At 40.0% G+C, this 20,040-nt stretch overlaps 1 protein-coding gene across 1 annotated transcript; it reads right to left on the bottom strand.

The window, feature by feature from the left end:
• Window positions 1–1,953: 1,953 nt before the first annotated feature.
• Window positions 1,954–19,814, bottom strand: LOC103388334 (doublecortin domain-containing protein 2-like). The gene is made up of 9 exons (XM_008323269.3): window positions 17,582–19,814; window positions 17,040–17,094; window positions 14,662–14,738; window positions 14,299–14,433; window positions 13,961–14,110; window positions 13,031–13,085; window positions 11,773–11,953; window positions 3,120–3,190; window positions 1,954–2,853 (listed from the first exon to the last, which is right to left on the bottom strand). Exons 1-9 carry the CDS (start codon window positions 17,866–17,868, stop codon window positions 1,954–1,956), a joined length of 1,911 nt encoding a protein of 636 aa, XP_008321491.1. The 5' UTR covers window positions 17,869–19,814.
• Window positions 19,815–20,040: the final 226 nt, after the last annotated feature.

Below are 20,040 nucleotides of genomic sequence, written 5' to 3'. Positions count from 1 at the left end.
TAAATCACCACGCCATGGCTGATGTTTAATGAGTGATTCATTAAAAGTGACAAAAACACTTCCTCTGTGTCTCTGCAGGCGGTGTTCAGTCATAGAAGTGTCAATAGGTTTCACAGTTACACACAACCTTCTCTCCTCGTCTTCTTTTCCTTCTAATAATAATCTTTTACCGTATGGTCACAATGTTTTTTTACAAAGTCAGTCACTTTTAAGGCATTTTAACACCTAGATATCTACTGTTGTTCTGGTCTAGCAATAAACAGATTTTTATATTTTGTTGAGTTATCTTTATAAACTATTACTGTTGATGATTAATCACGATTAATCATGACTGAACAACAGCTACGTTGGATTTAATCTACCAGTAATATAAATTGTTAATAGTATAATAAGAGTCAGAGGTAAAGCAGTGTATTCACATTTTTAGTTTCTGCCAATATCCATGGGTTCAGTTTACTTTGGTCAAAACATTTTTCACAAATTCAAGTCCATTTAGAGACTAGTAATTGCCAATTGAAATTTTCCATCAAAAGTCAGACGCAGGTACAAGAGCACTGAGCTGCAGAGCCGTACACCTGGTGAACTGGTGACTCTCCATATGACCAAAGATAACAGCAAAAAAAAATACAGGGTTTTACTTTTTTTCCCCCCATAGGAATTCCCAGAATCCCAACAAATTTACAGGGTTTTACTTTTTTTTCCCCCATAGGAATTCCCAGAATCCCAACTCCACAGTTTAGACATGATACAGTATGGATTTTTACAGCTAGTACACTGACAACAGCAGACTGTGGCAGACACTGACAAGAGCCAGTGGAGGAAACAATATAGAATTAATGACAAGCCCAGAAATAGCACCTTAAGGTATCACACCCCCAACCGGTGAGGCTTCCAGTCAGGTTGTATGACTCACACACACTCACACACACACACAGAGCAGCTCCCACCTCCTCTGTCCTTCTCTGTCACTTGGCCTTTGCGCTCTTTTTCTTCCTCTCGCTCTTCCTCTCCTGTGAGATGGTGACTCACAGCCTGCATCCCATTTGGAGCAGCTACAGTAAAGATAGGCTGATGAGGACAACACACACACCAAAATAGATCACACTTTACAGACTCCTGTCTATGGACGCCTCTGTATTGATGCCTCACCCAGCAGGGAAACAAAAAGAGTCTGAATAAACATGTGAGATACACTACATTTCAAAATGATGCCTCTGCTGGTTAAAGCTGTGAACATCAACATTGTGACTTTGACCAGTTGACTAGTCCAGAAACTGAACCATAACAAGTAGATAAGTTACTTTCTCATTAACGAAAGTGTTTGGGGAATCATTGGTCTGCAGACAAAGGTGTTTTAAATTAAACATTTATTTGATGAAGGATGTTACAGTGGGAAAATCAAACGCCGTCCAAAAGGAATTTTTTTATCTAAATTTAAAAGAACAATGAGGAGACTGGATGTCAATTGCAGATTTTTATCTCTTTCACCTAAAACTAATATTTATAAATAATATATGTGATCATGATATCTGACATACACATTAAACAAACCAATAAATATATGTATATGTTAAGGTTTTCTTTCAATAAAAGGTATAAACTGTATTTACTCTGCATCTGTCACTACACTGTTCACAGCATATAGTGAAAGTCAAGCAGCTCAGAGTTTGACATCGTGTTTTAATAGGATATATAGATGTGGATGCTATTTTAGCGTTAACCTCAGAATGTACTGCAGAAATATAATTGTTAATTATTTAGCTTTCGAAAAAATATATAGTATTTGCTGAACGTCGGGTTTATGAGACGTCCAGTCAATATCTCTGACTACTCTCAAGTCACACTCCTGCTTTACTCTGACATTGTGTTGTAAAGTATCGCGTTCCATTTTCAGCTCACTGCTCACACCAACTCTGGAGTTTCCATTTCCAGCCTGTCCTCCAGCCTGACATCTCAATTCTTTCCACCAACCTCCTCCTTTTCTCCACTTGTTGTTGCATCTTTGAGTCCTCTTCCCCCCCCCGCCTCTAGTTCTGCTTCACTTTCCTGCTTGTCACCGTCTCCATTCTCCTGTCTCTCCTCTTGCTCTGACTCCTTAGCAGCTCCCTCCTTTGTGTCCTCCCTCCCGTCCTCCTGGTTACTGTTGCTGCTGTTACTCCTGCTTTTATCACTGCCCTTTGTCTCACCATCTGACTGAGTCCTCCCTGGGTCATCCCTGTTTTCTGCCTTGTTCTCTTCCTTGTCCTTGTCTACATCATTATTTTGGTCCTCACTGTCTTTATCTTGTCCCTCAGTGTTTTTGCCCTCCTCCTCCTCCTCCTCCTCCTCCTCCTCCTCTTCCTCCTCCTCTTCCTCCTCCTCTGCCTCCTTCTCCGCCTCCTTCTCCTCACCCACAGAAGATGTATGACTTCCATCCCCTTTCTCTTCACTGTCCTGGCTCTTATCATGGGTGCTACTAGCGGGCCCCTGTTCCTCACTCGTCACCTCCTCCTTTTTCTCATCCGAATCCTCCTTCACTTCTTCTTCAATTTCCACCTCCTCCTCGCCTTCTTTCTTCTCGTCTTCAACTGCTCCCTGACCCTCTTCATCATTATTTGCCTTCTGGTCTCCTTCTTTCTCCTCTACTTTGCTCTCTTTTTCATTATCTGGCTCTTCATCAGCCTTGTCTTCTGTTGCTTCATTTTCTTTTTTCTCTTCGTCCTCCTCAACAGTTGTCTCCTTGTTTGTCTCCTCATCTGCTTCGCTGTCAGGAGACACATTTTCATCATTGCTGTTTTCCAAGGCAGGCTTCCCCTCCTCTCCTCCGTTTTTGTCATTCTCTTCTGCAGCCTGTGTATCATCCTCTGCAGGTTTCTGGAGTTTAAAGAAACACAGAAATTATTAATGAAAACACATTTGAATTTTGTTTGTTTGAATGAAATGAAACTTATGTTGAGAAAAGAAAACAAGTATTTCCAAGTACGCAGTATCCCTAAGTGTTTTATTAAAACGACATTAAAATAGAAATACTTATCAATGTGTGAGTAATTACATCACATATAAGACTGATTTCAATATTTATTGGAAAAAACAAAAGCCAGCTCCTGCAATCGCCAGCCCTGTTCTACTACCGTCTGTACCTCTTCATCTGGTTGGTCTTCGGGGGGTTTATCATCAGTGTTTCCATCATTAGCTTTTGATTCCTGGTCATCTGGGAATAAGGAGAATACATTAAGTCGCCGAGCAAAGCACATCACAGAGGCATCTGTTCACAACGGATAAATATTCACACTCTGTGTGTGTTTTCAGTGTAATGAGAATGCGGACCCTGTGCTTCATCCTGGTGTGTACATCAGAGCAGTTGCAACGGACAATACAAGTTGAGTGAACAAGTCCTTGTGGCAGGAAATTACACGCTGTTTGTGTCTCTCAGGCGCAGATGTAAATATGCCTGTTAATGTCACATGAAACACGTAGAGGTAGAAATGTGAGAGGAGTGTTCCAAAGACACGGATAAAACTCATTTCTTGAGATAAATGTGTTTCTGGAGCTAATCAAAGGGCTAAATGAAACAGAATGTGAGGTAATTCAGCACACTGTCGCTCTGTATGTATGTGTAAAAAGTCCTAATCAGTTTGTTTTATGTGCTCACTGCTAGTCATGACCCTAAAACCTGAATTCCTCAATCACAGCACATTACATCATTTCAGACATCCATAAAAACCTCTCCCATAAATAAGGGGGCTTTTATTCACCACCCAGTGAGTGACTTGTTGAGATTTTACAGCTTTTATTCAGCGGCGGGGTTCAGGGATTTGAACGGACGCAGTACAAGAGTGACACCTGGTGGTAAAAATAAAAAGCACCGATTTTTTTTTTTCCTCCAGGAAAGTAAACAAGTTCAGCAGACAAAGAAAATGTCTGGTGTAATTTATAAGGGAAAGGTTGCTCTACTTATAAAGCCCATTGCTCTTACTGCACGCACACACCAACACACACACACAGTCTGGTTTTCATGCAGTGTGAAGACTTCACACAGACCATTATAACCATTACAAATGAATACCTGATTCTAATCTTAACCCTCACCCTGACTTGGCCCTAAATCTAAACATAAATAAATATTAAACCTCAAAATACTGTATTTTTTTAAAAAGATGTCCCCACAAGGATACTGTACCTATAAATGGTCCACACACACGTACTGTATACACTCACACACAGGAGGCAGATCTGTGAAAACAAGCCCAAAGCTGATGTTTATCTAACAGCAGTCTTCCAGGGACACAGCTTCACACCAGTAGAAAAATAGGTCAAGTATTTTCCCTTTAATTTGAAAAAAAAAAAGACATTTGCAGAAACGTCCTTTTTTTTTTTCTCTCTTCCAAATTTATACAGTCTACTCAAAGGGCTTTTTCACCTTTCACTGTGCCTTGGGACAAAAAGACGACACTACAATCGGCTACTGAGAATATTTCCTAACACCTGTCATCACTTATGATTCAAATATCACTGGAACATCAATAAGCCTCCTAGTGTTTCAATGAAGGCATCGCGGCAGCACTCAACACCAGCCAGTCACACGCGTTTCTTTTGAAGCCGTTTGATGAATGCAGCCTTTTTGGAGTGCAAAATTAATAAGAGAGGTTTTCAGTTTTCATGTGAGCATCTGCATCAAAGCGCTCAAAAAAAAAAGCACCCTAAACATCAGGAGAGAAATACATCTATACGCTCTGATAAACAACATAATTGCACACTTGTTTTGAAACACAGGATGAGACTGAGTCCTCCAATCAGAGACACTGAGCAAAAGAGTTATGGGGGGGAAAGGGAATGGTGTAATTAATGTCTCTAATATTACTTTTTCATTTTTTCCTAACTAGCAGTTAAAAAAGAGAAATGACTCAGGTGGAGATTAGAAGAGTTTGTGGAGACATTTAATGCATTTCAAATGCAAAACAGATTGAGGTTTAGCTGCGGCGGGAGATGAAACGTTATGGTAATAATAACGGACCTCTTTAAGGATATTTTATGGAAATCGCCTGCATTCATTAACAGCAAAAGCTCAAGCCGAGAGTTTAAGCAGTCAGCAGCGGATGAGCCGCCACAACTATAAACATCTTAACGTGATTTGAGGATGAGACACTGGCTCATGCAAATGCTAAATCAAATTAAATACAACATTTAGAGCCTCCACCAGCTCTTCATTAAATTCAGGGGATGTGGATTCTTGAATTGGAGTCGGTCGGACAGTTTGTGTTTGAAATGTGTCTGGCCTCTTTTTCTGTCATAATCAGAAGGAAGTTACATGCACACACACACACTCACGCACACACCCAAACAGCAGCAGAGCGAACGCTCACATTACATTTCAGAGCTAATGCCACACAACATCCATCATGAGGAGGTAAAACAAGGATGCAAGTGTAAGCGGGTATAATTAGTCAGATAAATGGCTCGCGCTGCCATATTTCTGAGGTAGTGCTTGAAATGAATGGTGTGCCACGGAAATGTAATAAAACACAACTGTAGATGAAGTGATAGCAGGGAGTTGAACTTGCGACTCTGTCAACCAGACATTTTCACTTAATCTTGACTAATGCATGCAAACACACACATACAGACACAAAGCCATCAGGAGATTTCAGTTCAATGAACACATAACATGGGTTCTCAAAATGGGGGGCGGTCCCAATCTGAGGGCATGGAGTTGTTGCGGTGGGGGGAGGGCAATGACGTAGATTTTGAGGTAATAGTTGTGAGTTTGTCGATGTATGGCAGAGGATCGACAAGTCGTATCTACCAAAGGGGGCGCTGCAAAAAAATTGGAAACAATGATTTATACATTTAGATAAGGGTTATGTGGGGTCACGCGGTGATAATACCATTTTAGTAAATATATGGCATAATACATGTATATTATATATATATATGAAAGTAAATTAATTTACTTTATAAATAAACATCAACTGTAACTGATGGCATTGTTTTTGGTCTCTCCCTCTGCTGAGATAAAGTCGGCAGCTGAACCTCGGAGAGAACTGCGAGGTCTGATGTCATGTTTAAAAGCTACTCTACCCCATGGGGGGGTGGGAGCATTTAAGCCGTGCATTGCAGTTATTTTCCAGACTCCACAGGCAATCTGTAGTGATAAGTTCAAGATTATATTTTTCCACGGCAGCCGAGCAGCAGCAATTTAGATCACGCTGAGGTTCATTGTAAATGTATGACGCCTACGAGAGCAGCTCCTGATTTTCCTGTAGGTGGAGGTAAAGTGGGGTGGGTGGTGCAGGAGAACTAGAAAAATACAATGTAGAACAGTTTGAGTCCATCGATTACAGACCACTGATCATGAAACTTTCATCACAATAGGTCTGTTTTTATTACAGTGAGGAGTGTGAGCATGTGAGCATGGGGGAAAATCCTCAGCTGAACCTGATGACCTACAAGATTTTTGTTTTACTCCATATGCACCATACGACTCTACAGCTTCATTACCTCTGACAGGCAGACATCTGTCTTACAAGCAGAGCACAGACAGGTTCCTGGAAATGCGTTTGATGTCATGGTCAATAGTGTTTCTTGTTCCCGGGCTGCACAAGAGAGGAATCTTAATTCTCTCCGAGCCACAGAGAGTGCTGCTCCGCACAAACGCAAATCACGGCTCAGTGTCAATGAAGCAGAGCACGGTGCGAGTGACATAATCACCAGGAGCCAAAACACGCTACTCAGTGCTTCTAAATCACTCCACACACGCTCACCGCAGGTCACCAGAACCTGCACTGATTCTCCACAGTCAGCACATGTCTGAGTTATGGAGGGATGTAAAACAACATGGAGAGTTACCCTGAATGGTAATTATGAAATGTTGCCACTCAGCAGCCGTGCCTCAGTCACTGACCAGGGTCCTGTTAAAGCATTTAATGACTGGATGTCCAGCCACCAGGAGGGAGTCAATTGGACTTTTTTTTCTTTTTTTAATTTATTGATTTTGGCACAAAGAAGCCAGTTGGTCTGGGCCTCACCCAATGGATAGAGAGATAAACTGGGATTCATTTATTATTTTAGTTTCTGATGTATATTTACACATTATATATATTTTTTAATTCCTCACCATTAATGAGCATACAGAAAGAATTTCCAAGAGAAAAAATGTACTTTTTGTCATTGATTGTTCTGGTAAAAAAAAAAAAAGCAGTAGTTATGACCAATTATAATTTAGACAGAAAAGGCTAAAATAAGAGTGATGGAAAAATGTACAAATCATATACTTTTTTATAGAATCTTTCACCTGATTAGGAAAGAATAACACAAAGATTTGTGTCAGTGAAGTGACACACGGACCTCAACGTTACATTTCCTAAACCTTTCCTCGATTGTCACGTCAAAGCTCAACGCTGACAGATTAAGAGATTACTGCGGCCGATTAGCACGAACATTAAGAACCAGCCGTTTTAAATCAGGCAAATTAAATGAGAAATAAAATCCTGAGAAAAGAAGATGAGTGGTGTTTTCACAAAACAACCAAACAAAAAAACAAAACAAAACACTAAACACACCAAAGTGCTGGCTGCTGCTGATATTTTGTTAATGTTTTCATCTCTCATCCACTGGTGCTAAGCCTCTTTTTGACACAAGCTCTTGATTTAAAAGCCTTGGCCTTTTTATGCACATGTCTCCTGCCTACCAAGGCTGTTTTGCGAGCTATTTCATGCTGACAGGCATTACAGAAACACATGCTAACAGGACTAATTCCCAAAGGCAGCATCACATTTTATGACGCCACAGGCAGGTCGGCTGATCTGTCACCACGGCTTATGCATGTGCGAAGCCACACACACGTACTGTACGTAATACATACGTACAGTGTGTGTGTGTATTGTGTACATGCAAGCGTGTGTGTTTATTTATGTGAAGGTTGAAGAATCACTGATTTTCTTTTTTTTCTTTTTTTATCAAAGTTGTCATCATTATTAAGATCAAAATCTGATCCTAGGTCAGCATAACGACTCCTGAAGGATTACTTAGTAAGTAAGAAAGAAAGGGGATTTTAGGTCAGGTTAGTGTTTTCCATTGAATGGATATGGTTATGGTTAAAGACAATGTCAGTAAACAGTAAACAGTGGTAAAAAGAGACTAAAAATATTAAAGAAAGGAAACATCACTGAGGAATTGAATGAGGGATATGGAAACACATATTGGGATTTAAACCATGACCTCTCATTTGGGAAGATAAAATCCACATCTACCTATAACAACCACGCTGTTAGGGAAAATATAATCACAAACGCTGCAGTGGATCGGACATTAGTCAGGGATGCAGAAAGTTAATCTGTCCCATTAGAATCTGATGACAGGCTACACAGGGCTATCATTGACAAACACTGTCCCACTCCCACACAGTATGTTGTTCCCCTGCACTCTATTGTCTGTTTTGTTTATCAGGACATTAAATTGTATTTTACAAAAAATCTCATTATGTTTAATTAAACAATTTTAATAATCTTCCTCTGAAGAAAATCACCCACTGTTTTTAGCATCTTTGTTTTTTTTACACTCCTCTTGCTGATAGTCCAGCACTCTGGGCTCAGACTGACATGTTGATGATGTTCAGGTAAAAAGCGAATAATGTGTGTTTCACTGTGTAGTGTCTCCATGTGAATGCATTTAAAGAGTCAAACTGGAGGAGTGGGGGTCCAGCTAATCAGAGGACGCTTTCAGTCCCTGCTCTCAGTACCTTCTCTTGTTTGTATCTTTACGTCTCTCCATCCTTCCTTCCTTTTCTCCTCACTAATAAATAAGCCACTTTTGTTGATTTTAAGGAGAGCAATTTGGCCCCAGCGAGGGGCAGAGGGACCTAAATTTATGCTGTGATTACGCTAAATGGAAAGATTATCCAAGGGAAAAGCAATTATCCAAATCCCATCCATCTCCTTCCTTTACAATATTTCTTTTTTTTGCACTTGTACTATTTTGATCATAGAATCCTCTCACCTCATCTTCTTCCTAACCTTTTATTCCCTCTTCATCAACCCACTTTTCTGCCTTTCCTGTAATTTCTTCCCTGCATTTTATTCCCCTCACTTTTCCCATTTCTGATGCTCAAGGGCACCTCAAACCAAAGTGAATTACAAGTGCCCATTAAGGAAACACTGACAAACAACCTATTCCTATTTTGAGCATAGCAACATGTTCTAATAAAATGAATGCCTGTTGTTGTTGTTGGGTTTTTTTAGGAGAGAGGCAGATATTACATACACTTTACATACACATACGCATACACTGTAAAAATTTTATTTATTTTTTTTTTATCTAAATATTTTAATTTTATTTTTATTTTATTTGTATATATTCTCCCTTAATATGTTTACTTTGTCCACTGCGTGCACCCAAAGGGAAGCTTTAAAATCTCGTTGTACCTTGTATAATGACAATAAAGGCTTTCTATTCTATTCTATTCTATTCTATATTAACAGAATAATTGTATTTGTTAAGGCAAACAGCAGGCAACATGTCTGGTTGGTTTGTCCTTCAAACCAAATGTCTCTGCTATGGTAGGTTCAAATTCATTTCCTGACCTTTGCTGGATGACTTGTCACACTACCCTCTCCCCCCGGTCTTTGCTGTCACTAACCGCGGTGTTCACTCTAATGAAGCTGAAAAGTCAGAGGCTTTACAACACACCAAACATAAACTGCTGTAGTCATCCTCACCCTGGCTCCCCATGGCTGACTGACAGTGAATAATGGGGGCTGACATATCAACACACACACACAGACACACAAACCAAATCTACCCTTCCTGTCACAATAGAGTTGGCACAGAACAGAGGGTGAATCTCGAGTTACAGCGTACGTAACTCTGTCTCATTTGTCCGTCTCCTTTCTTCTCTCTCCACATATTATCTCATATCAATATTTCACATTGTCCACCGCCCTCTCATCACACGTGCAATTATAGTTTCAAATACGCCACGTTTCTACTTCAGTTTTGCCACAGGGAACTGTGGTTTTCATGTTGTGTATTTTTCCACTGACCCTGCCAGTTTGCCAACTTTTCTTTTGGCTGTGTTCCTTTTGGCAGCAGAACGGAATGTGTTTACCTCATACCCAGACAGGGCAGGATTTCCCCATGGAGACGATAACAACACACTACACCACAAACACTGCTACAACGCAGTGAATCACAAAACAAGAGTAGATATTTTATAAGGAATATGCTATAAAAATATGTTTTTTTAAATATAGACTCTTCAAGCTTTTGTTTTGTGCTGTTCAATGTTAGAAGTACATATTTGTACAGACACAGTTAAAAACATAGAACTGGAAGGCAGACAGAAAGCGCAAACTGACTGTTCAGCACCACGGACAGCGACTGTACGGCTGCTCCTGTGTTCAGTATGCTCTCAGACCGCCAGACTAGGCAACGTTAACTGTTCAGCACCACGGACAGCGACTGTGCAACTGCCCCGAGACAATGTTAGACTCTGTGGGCTAAATGTTGCTCTTGTTAAGCATGAAAACATTTAGACAAAAGACTTCATGGGTCAAACAGTGCAGTGTACATGAGAAGGTGACAACTGCATCTAATGTCCCATCTCTTTTTTCAGTCTGTCCATCTGTTATTCAATCTTCAGTCAATGTCGCCCAAGGGGAGCCGCAGTGCAACATGTCATTCTGTTTGTATAATATGATACGCCACTGTATGAGGTAAAGATGATTTTGCCAGTGACATGAAGGACATCAGCCTCACACGTACAAACACACACACACAGATGCTTTCAAACCAGACGAATAAATAATCACACACACAAGTCAGATTTTCCTCTTTTGATGTGAGATGCCAGCGTCTCTGAACAACAGACACAATTCTACCCCAGCTCCTCTGGGCTTCTGTCAACTCTGCTGCTCGAGGAGAAAACAGGACACATCTATCACAGAGCTAGACAGTGACGTAATGTGGCTCGTACAACCACCCGAGTTGGAATAAGGTCAACTGCAGTCTGAGAAAAAAAAATGAAGTTGCTCTTGTTTTGGAAGTTTCATAACATATTTTAAATAAACCCAAACATATATTTTTAATTCCCTTCTCGACTGCTACTACGGTGATACACAACACGTTATTAATGTCAACGTACCGTCGCGTCCACAGAGAGAAAACTTCAGAAAATAGCACCTGCACTCACAGACAATCTCTAGACAAACTTTGAAGGACGGGTTGTATAGTAACACAATGGCGTGATCATGAGCCCAGAGGATGATGTAATGTGTTTCTTCTAATAATGGTTCATGTCATCATACAGACCTACTTTTAAATACATGGCTACAATCTGTGCAGAACAACAGCGCCACTGCGTGGACGTTTGAAAACAGGCATGTTACATAAGATTTTTAAGCCGAGTGCATTACGTCATACTTGTGCCTGTTTTTCTAAATATTTAATCGTGAATGTTATTCAAAATTATTGGGAATTAAAGAGAAAATTTCCTTCATATTTTACCCACTGTTTAAAATTAACACAGTAAAAAACCAAACAACTGAGGACACTAATTATTTTTATAGATTAGATCTAATCCACAAATCTGACAAACAGCAAAATGGGATCATAAATCATAAATGCCTGATTATTATAAACATTTAACTTAAATATCACAGTACTTAATATAATTAGGTTTCAGTTTCTTTCACTACCTTTTGACGATGAAGAAATCGGCAAAATAACAGAAAACTGAAAAGACAATGACGTGGAGATGAAATGATTAATTGGCTAGCCTTAGTTTTGCATCATTGTTACCGGTATCAGAGGCGGCGAGTGTCATGCTTTGTCCGCTCCGTTTCTTCCTGAGGGAGAGGAGCCTGGCCTGAGAGATTTCTCTGACAATGGAGGACAGGTGTTCCTTGTTTCCACTATGGCCTTGAGGCGAGGTCTTGGTCTCCGTGCCTCCGCTGTCACTGCGCCTGGTGGTGGATTTACTCTGGAGAGAGGTGAAAATCAAGTCAAACACTGACCAAGCTTGTGCATGAAATACAATTTTTAAAAAGAAAGTGAGGATTATTTAGCATCTCAGTAACAGCCAGTAAACTTAATTCTATGAAATACTCTGATTGTTTCTATCTTGGCTGTACTGTCTAAGGGCTAGTGAGAACAGGCCTCTCTTCTCTTCCACTAACCTCACGTCCTCCACATACAAAACATGGATCTTTTCTGGGATTTTTTTCCTTTTCTCCCACCTGTCAGCTCCATTTCCAGCATCCTTTTCCCAGTTTATCCTCTATCACCGCTCACACACTTAAACCCGCCTTTATTTCCAAACTGCCCAACCATAGCAGGGTCTCTGTTCATTCCTAATCCTGCCAAGCCTTCTGACTCGCCGTGAAAATCTCAGCTTTTCTGACAGTGCCTTCGACTAAAAAAGAATTGCAGCATGTTTTACTGCACTGGTATAAACTTAGCTGTAAACCTTTCAGTCTTACGTCTGTCCTGTCACACATTACAGCTAACAGCTATATCTATTCACTACAGCCTGTCTGTGATGGACTCTTCAAGTAATGGAAAAAACATAAAAATGATTGACTAACTTTGCTGAGGTTCAATTTTGTTTCTTCATATTTTCACTTGTTATTTTAGACGACATAAAACCTTATGAACCTTATACAGTTTTTATTTTCTTCTATCCTTTGTTTCCTTCTAGTCATTTTACTTTGTTTGTTTCTTTTCTGTCTTATTGTCTTCATTTCCTTCTGTCAGTCTCTTCTCCCTTTCTTTCCTCCGAGATATAGCCATGATTTGAATTTGTTGTTCTGTATCATGACAAGCTTCTGGAGCCTTCTGCAAGGGTACAGGTCTCTGCAACCCTAAAAATAGATGATGTGTCTTTATTTTCATCTGCTACAGTATGAAACCTGGGCCAGAGGCTGGAGATATTGGTAGAACTTTCATGACACTTAAACGCTGACAGTTAATAAACTCACATACAATACAGGTCTAGTCTTTATATTAGGTGACAGATAAATTGACTCCTTCACTGAGGTGTATTTTGAGCAGTGCTTACGTTTCCATTTAGCTTGGAGAATCTGTAGATTGGTGGAAGAGAGTTGGCTTTCACTCTGAGGAAAAGAAAGTTTGGTTAAAAATAAAATAAAATGATAGCTGTGATTTTGGTTAGTCCGCTCAAGCCTTCACCACCCAACCTAAAAATACATAGAATAGCATATAGGTACTGAAAACCTGGACACACAAATTAGCTTCCAGAGGGACTCAGGAGAGTTCCAGAGGACTCTCCATAGTTGCTAGGGGCAGCATGTTAACAGCATATCTGCTGCTAACACAGCTTTTTTTTTAAGGTAATATCTATGCCTGATACACACACAACTGCTACCTTACCTGAACTTAAGGTGACATGGCTGAAAATCATGTCAGATAGTACTGTATTTATTTGCATTATTACAAAATTACACATGATCGATATGTATATGTTGAAAAAAAGATTTTTTTTTTCCGTGCTACTGTAAAAACAAAAGAAAATCCATATACTACTGTATGTACCAGGACTTTTTCACACTTGTAAATGTATTTATCATATAAACAAATACTAACACTTGGAAATGTATTTATCATATAAACAAATACTATTTGGTGCTAAGGGATGTAGCTTCCAGGTGACCTGAAAAGGGTTGTGGCCCCAAAGGAGTAATTAGCCGTCGCGGTAAAACAAACAGTCTCCAAGTGTCTTTTCTCCACAGTATTCCATTTATAAATGTCCATAGCTCTTCATGCAGACTTTACGACTAACAAGACCAACACAGTAACAAGGTGAACCTTTGAACATATCATTTATGATAATATATTAAATAATTAAGATAGAGAAGTAGAGCGAAATCTTTAAAAAAATTATTTCCTTAACAATTTAAAAAAAGAAGAGACAAAAGCTACTGAGTTAGTTAACTTTGATCAATCTGCCTCAGTGTGGTGGGTTACTTACCCGTTCGCCCTCCTCGTCCCTCTTGGCTTGGGGAAAAGTAGGTCACTGTAAGGCAGCTTCTTAAACTTTTCTCGGCCCACAGCCACATAGAGCTGCCCACTCTCCAGCTGAGGCCCATCTGTCACTTGTTGGCCTTCATAGGTGTACAGACTGATGGGCAGCAACAAGTTATAAACCTTCTTAAACGACTTGTGGTTTATAGGAAAATACACACAGATAATAAGACATCATAAAATCATCTGAACTATTTCATGGATTAAACTTTTTTAATCAGAATATGTTGATCGACATAACATCATTTTCCAAAGTTGATTTTTTTTTTTTCTTATGGACTTTACCTTCTAACGCCCCCCAAGACTTTGAGTCCCATCCTCTCTGTGATCATCTCTAGTATTTTGTCAAACTGGCCTAGCAGCCTCTGGTGGATGAGTAGTCTCACTGCAGGGTTGAGCACATCTCCATTTGCAACCACGCTAAGTGAGAGGAATTAAAACAAGTGGGTAAAAATAATCCAGTCTCTGTAACAGGAATTAACTGGTCGGTGAGGCTGCTTTCCAGCTTTGTACACAGATAAAACATTTTAAAAAAAAGGTTAATAATCAATATATATTTTATTATTACACTCATTATACTGTATTAAATGAAGATGGATCTGCAAACCAAACTATACTAAGAAAATAAAGTGGTGAATTTGAACTCACAATATTGTGCATGGCTCCTTGATGGGTTTGAGGAATCTAGCTGAAACAATGATTCTACTCTGTGGCACTGGTTTGGCCTAGAAAAATAGAAAGGTTTCATAAATCAACATAAACTAACTAATAAATAACAAACTGACTGAGACAAACATTACGCCAGAAATCCCACAGCGTTCCACCAAATAAATATATCACAAAAAGTACCTGTAATGAAATACAATTATCATTAAGTGTCAATTTACTCACAGTTTATTTACTGGGTGTGAAACCTGGGCCTGTTGAACCTGAAACTAATTTACTCACAGGAATTGAAGAAAGGAAATCTTCTTTAACAGCTTTGATTTCTTAGTTAATTATTCTGCCCATCACAATTGCACAGATGGAGACCAATTATTTAAAGTAAATAAATAATATTTATCAGAGCAGTTGAGTGAAATTGTATACTTGATGACCTGTTAGGGCACACTAATGTGGCGCGGCCCAGTGGTTGGGAATCTCTGCATTAGGGACAAGGACAAAATGAAAACACTAAAGGAGCGAGTATTTCTTGAAATAGCTGTCCATGTCAGAGCGGCTCACAATGCTGAAGCAGCAGTAGCTGGAGGATCAGGGGCAAGAAGTGTGTCATGTCAACTCACCCCATTTGTTAAAGAACAATGTGAGAAAAATCTAGCTGCAGACACAAGAAAACATTGTGTGTTGTGACATTAGAGGTTTTCACCCTTAAAACAAAAATATCAACTCACAGTAAAAAAGAAAATTGTTATTTTACACTGCTTTAAGGTTTTGAGGTCACAAAGATGTATGTCCTGTCCCATAACACCTAGAAACCCACTGTGACTCTACGACTTAGTTTTCGATCCCGTGAGAGAACGACAGGAGAAGAAGCACATTAGAGTCCTCTGGGTGTGTGACTGCAGCCTGGTAACAGCTTCAGGTTTAAAAGGTTACCCAAAAGGCAATGCTGCATCAAGATAGATGATTAGGCTGGAAACCATTATCTTAAGGTTTCTTGTTCCACAGAGCAACATTATTGCATACAGTATATTCTCCACAGGACCACATGGTAGTGAAGAGGATAGTGCTGGGATGGCTACAGCTCCCCAAATGTCCTGGAAAAATAATTAGCTTTAGAAAATGAATTAATATTATTAATATATACCTATATAAATACACATATATATGTATTAGTTTAGCTTTTTAGGCCAATCACCAAGAATCACCAAGAAGTATTTCTGACATATACAGTACATGTTTTTTATGTTTCTAAATATATTTCCGGTGAAAATTACAGCGACAAATTTAAACCTCACTCCACTCATATGCGCTGAGCGCTGTTTTATTCAGTGATTATCAATCCTTACAACCTCCACCTTTCTCATTTTTGTCTTCGCATATTAATAAAACAATTACAGAAAACAAAACCCTTTCCTGTCTCTGAGGCAATTGAAGAGTTTTATAATTAATTGACCCAATAAACCAGAGTGAGTGCAGTAGAGAGGTAGTACTCGGAAACAAAATTTGTTCTCTTAATGCCCACCAATCACAACAGGAACATTAAGTCCCTCCAGATTACCTGTGATGAAAAGCCTCTAGTGGGCAATAAGATCAAATCAAGCAGTGGAGAGAGACAGGGCCCAAAGAGAGGAAACGCTTCAGAGACTCTGACCGCTCGCTGTTATCCACTCACTACATTAGCATCAAACCCCAACATCATCCAAAGTATTAGTTTTTGTCTTATTAATTACATCACACACAACCATACAACTCCACGACAATGACTTGCTGTTGTCTGAAGATACAGCAGCATGACTTTCATCTGCACTCTGGCTGTAGCTTCAGTGCTGGTGATTAAAGATGCATTCAATGGAAGAATGATTATAATCTTTAAATTAATAATTCATGGCCAATGAGACAACAACCCAGTGAATCACAGGTAACGCACGGGGGGAGCGGGAGGGGCAGGGGTAACAACATTGCACCTTGGATAATGGATCTTTTATAAGGCTGTGCGCTGCAGGTGGGGGCGAGTGTGTAAAGATGATGTTTGCAAATTGCCATTTATATTGCATTAAGTGGTGGTTTCAGATGTTGTACTAGGACACTGACTAAGGGTACTGTTACTGGAACCCCACCTTTAAAAAAATAGTAGTATAGTTAATCTACTATACTTCATCTCAACTCATTAATATAGTTGTTTTACTGTAGGTGTGTTAGAATCATCCTTGTCTCGGGTCAGACACAGAAGGCTCTAGAAAATGTTTTGAAAATGATCGTGCAGAATATCAGGCACTCTGATGCAAAATACTAGAGTAGTGACAACTTTGTTATTATAGACAAAATGTAATGGAGAAATAATCATGGAGGGGACGTCTATTCACCTGAAACGGAAGAGTCTGCAACATCCTTCTCTTCCTCAAGCCGATATGTAGATAACTGCAAACAGAACAAAGTAGTAAATGGTACTGTATGTGTACTGAGACTGTGTTGACATTATGGGTTCATTAAGCAGCGTAGTGTTGTACAACAAGGAGTACTTCAGTAGATGTGCGCATCAGCAGTTACTGATGGATAGGAATGTATACACCCAGGTATTTTCTTTCTTTTTTACCATGTTCTCAAAATACTTCTCCGTTCAGGTGCTTGACCAAAGCACTCTATAAATACCTGACTGCACAAATCTCATTACCCGCTGCAGAAACTCTACTCTATCTTTAAACTAAGCCTCAGCAGAACTCTCTACTGGGCTGAAATCATGACAGTGCTGTCAATCAAAGCTGAGAACGGTCGAGTCACACACGGTTTCAAACCAAGAACTGGTCACCTGGTCCTACAGAACAGTTTCTGAAACAACTGTGTGTAACATTCCAAATACTTCAGAGTAGTAGTAGTAATCAATACAGAAATATTAATTCAGTCTTACTCCAGCTTCTTGAACCTCTCCCTCCCTGCAGCCACATACTGCTCCCCGCTCTGCAGACCCTCCATGGAGTCCACCTTGTGGCCTCCTCTGGGGGTGTAGATGTTCCTCACGGCTCCAAACGGAGCTTGTATCCCACCGGTCACCTCTCTCAGCAGAGTCTCAAAGTTGGACACTCTCTTCTGGTTTATCACGATCCGACGAGCCTCGTAGTACGGATCTCCATTACGGAACATGAACACGTTCTTCACCACCGGCTGCGACAGAAAGTTGGGCTTTTCCGAAGCCATCGCCGCACATTGAACACGAAGAAATTATGCACTGACAACAGGTTGATCCCAGGTCCGAGTCAGAAGCTCACAGGCCATTTTAATGACATCAGCGCTGATCCATGCTGCTCAAATGTTTGGGGGGAAGTGGGGGCGACTGGAGCAGAGCGCGGCGCACAGCTGTTTCTGGAAGTCGGTAATTTTGTGTTTACAAATAAGTTGAAGCTTCGCGAGGTTCCTGGTGCAAAAATGAATGAATGAATGAATGAATGGAAGTGAAACGACTGACCCGGAGTCACAGATGTCAACTCTCCACGCGCTGCTAAAGTCCACTCTGCTCCTGCAGGAGGAGCCGGTGCAGAGTTATCCGCGTTGCGTGCTGCGCCACACAGCAGGTGGCGGTGAGGAGCCAAACGAGTTTGTTTCCCCACGATGCATGCTGCGCGTCATGAGAACCCATCTGTTGGGATGTATCTATGGGAACACGCCGCTGTTCTCCACACCGATTACCAGGGACCTGACTGCTGCTGTAATCAGCAGGTGAACGAGGCGATCATGATCCCAGGAGAGAGGGAGGGAGAAATATTCCTAAAATCAAATCACTTTCACAAAGACTTCATCATTACATCTCTCCAAAACACACAATGTGCTTCGAGCGTTTTTTTTTTTTTTTTTTTGTTCCAGCAGAATTGATAATGAACTCTCCAACAGCCGGGCCAGTTAATTAGGCACCAAGAGACCGAGTGAAAACCCGGGCTGCTGCGGCTGAAAGTAGAACAAAAAACATGTTTGTTTTGTGTTGCACCATAACAGGGAGAGCTGTTCTCTGTGTCCTTTCCTAATTACTGTCAAGTGGAGCCTATTTATGCTAATGTCTGTGGAATCTATGGCTGTTTTTATTAAAGCAGCATACACAAAATATTGTGCACAAATGCATTTACAGAATGTTCAATGGCCTTTAATCTAATGTAGTTCACCATAAATACATTAAATTAAATGATAGCAGCATACAGATGAATGTAGAATGAACTGGGAAACAGCAGCAACTTTACAAAAATATGTCGATAAACTGTATTCTATGGGTAAGTTTGCTTCCTTCACATTCCTGAAATGACCATAAAGGACGGCAGTATTCCACAATGTGACTGCAAAGATTGGCTCCAGCTTCAAACACAAGCAGACATAATAGTAATAGTCTAGGTCTTAGGTCTGGTTTCCTGTAGCTGTTTACATGTTGGATGTGAAGTTGTTGGATATATTGACAGGAAATGCAGACTAACACCATCGCCCTGATGAATGTCAACATGGGTGGACCAGTGAAGAAGGAAAGTGAACTACTTGTCACTGTGACACAGCACAACACTGCACACAACCAAATGTGACCTCGGCATTTTACCCTTCACCAACGTGAGGGGGGCAGCTCAAGGGAGCAGTGTGTGGGGATGGTGCAACACTCAGTCACCTCGGTGGTAATTCAGCAGCTGGTGGACTCGAACTCATTGTGTGAGAATATATAAATAATTTTGAATAGGTTTATTGTACATACATTTTGTTTTGTTTTTGTTGTGGTCCCGTAATGTGTTATTTTGATAGACAATAGCCCATATCCACAAAACACATCTGACTCAAAGGAGTTTACAGTTTTAAAATTAGAATTAAAATGGAAGGAATCTATATGAAAGTAAAGTGATGGATATTAATGTAGTGATGTTGATCATTGAACCCATTCATATTTATTCACACCTCAAGACTTTATCAGTGCTTCATATTTCATGTTATTTCTATGTTCGAACTCAAACACCCAGGGGTTTGAATTAACACTTCAGCTGCACTGATGGTGATAATTGCCCTCCCGAGATCTTTCTGTTGTGGTTTCCTAAATTCACCAATAGGCGGCAGTGCGCACCAAATAATTTCTTCTCTGAGCTCTCCAAAGGTGTAACAAAAAACAAAACAAAACAAAACGAAACAGAACATGTCATTTGTAACACTTGTGTGTAACTGATCATGAACATATTACATAAATTTTAACTATTTACCTCCTTTCCCCACCATCATTTTTTGTTACGAACTACTGTTTTTCATTAGCTTCCAATAGCATTATTCCAAGTTTGCATTTTAAATGTTTTTTTAATTGTTTAATATTAATCTTGATGAATTTCTTTGTAGAAACAGAAATATACTGCACACACT

Source organism: Cynoglossus semilaevis, chromosome 13, assembly GCF_000523025.1.
Source record: "Cynoglossus semilaevis isolate Cse_v1.0 chromosome 13, Cse_v1.0, whole genome shotgun sequence".
NCBI lineage: Eukaryota > Metazoa > Chordata > Actinopteri > Pleuronectiformes > Cynoglossidae > Cynoglossus > Cynoglossus semilaevis.
Note: the sequence above shows the minus strand (reverse complement) of the source record. Positions and strands in the feature narration are given on the sequence as shown.

What these genes read in the sequence shown, in the direction of transcription:
- LOC103388334 (XM_008323269.3), bottom strand. Translation starts at nt 17,868, where the DNA reads ATGGCTTCGGAAAAGCCCAACTTTCTGTCGCAGCCGGTGGTGAAGAAC. An exon ending in GAGAGGTTCAAGAAGCTGGA is followed by an intron (nt 17,095 to 17,581) that starts GTAAGACTGAAT and finishes TTCTGTTTGCAG; the next exon opens with TTATCTACATATCGGCTTGA. An exon ending in ACTCGCCGCCTCTGATACCG is followed by an intron (nt 3,191 to 11,772) that starts GTAACAATGATG and finishes CCTTATTCCCAG; the next exon opens with ATGACCAGGAATCAAAAGCT.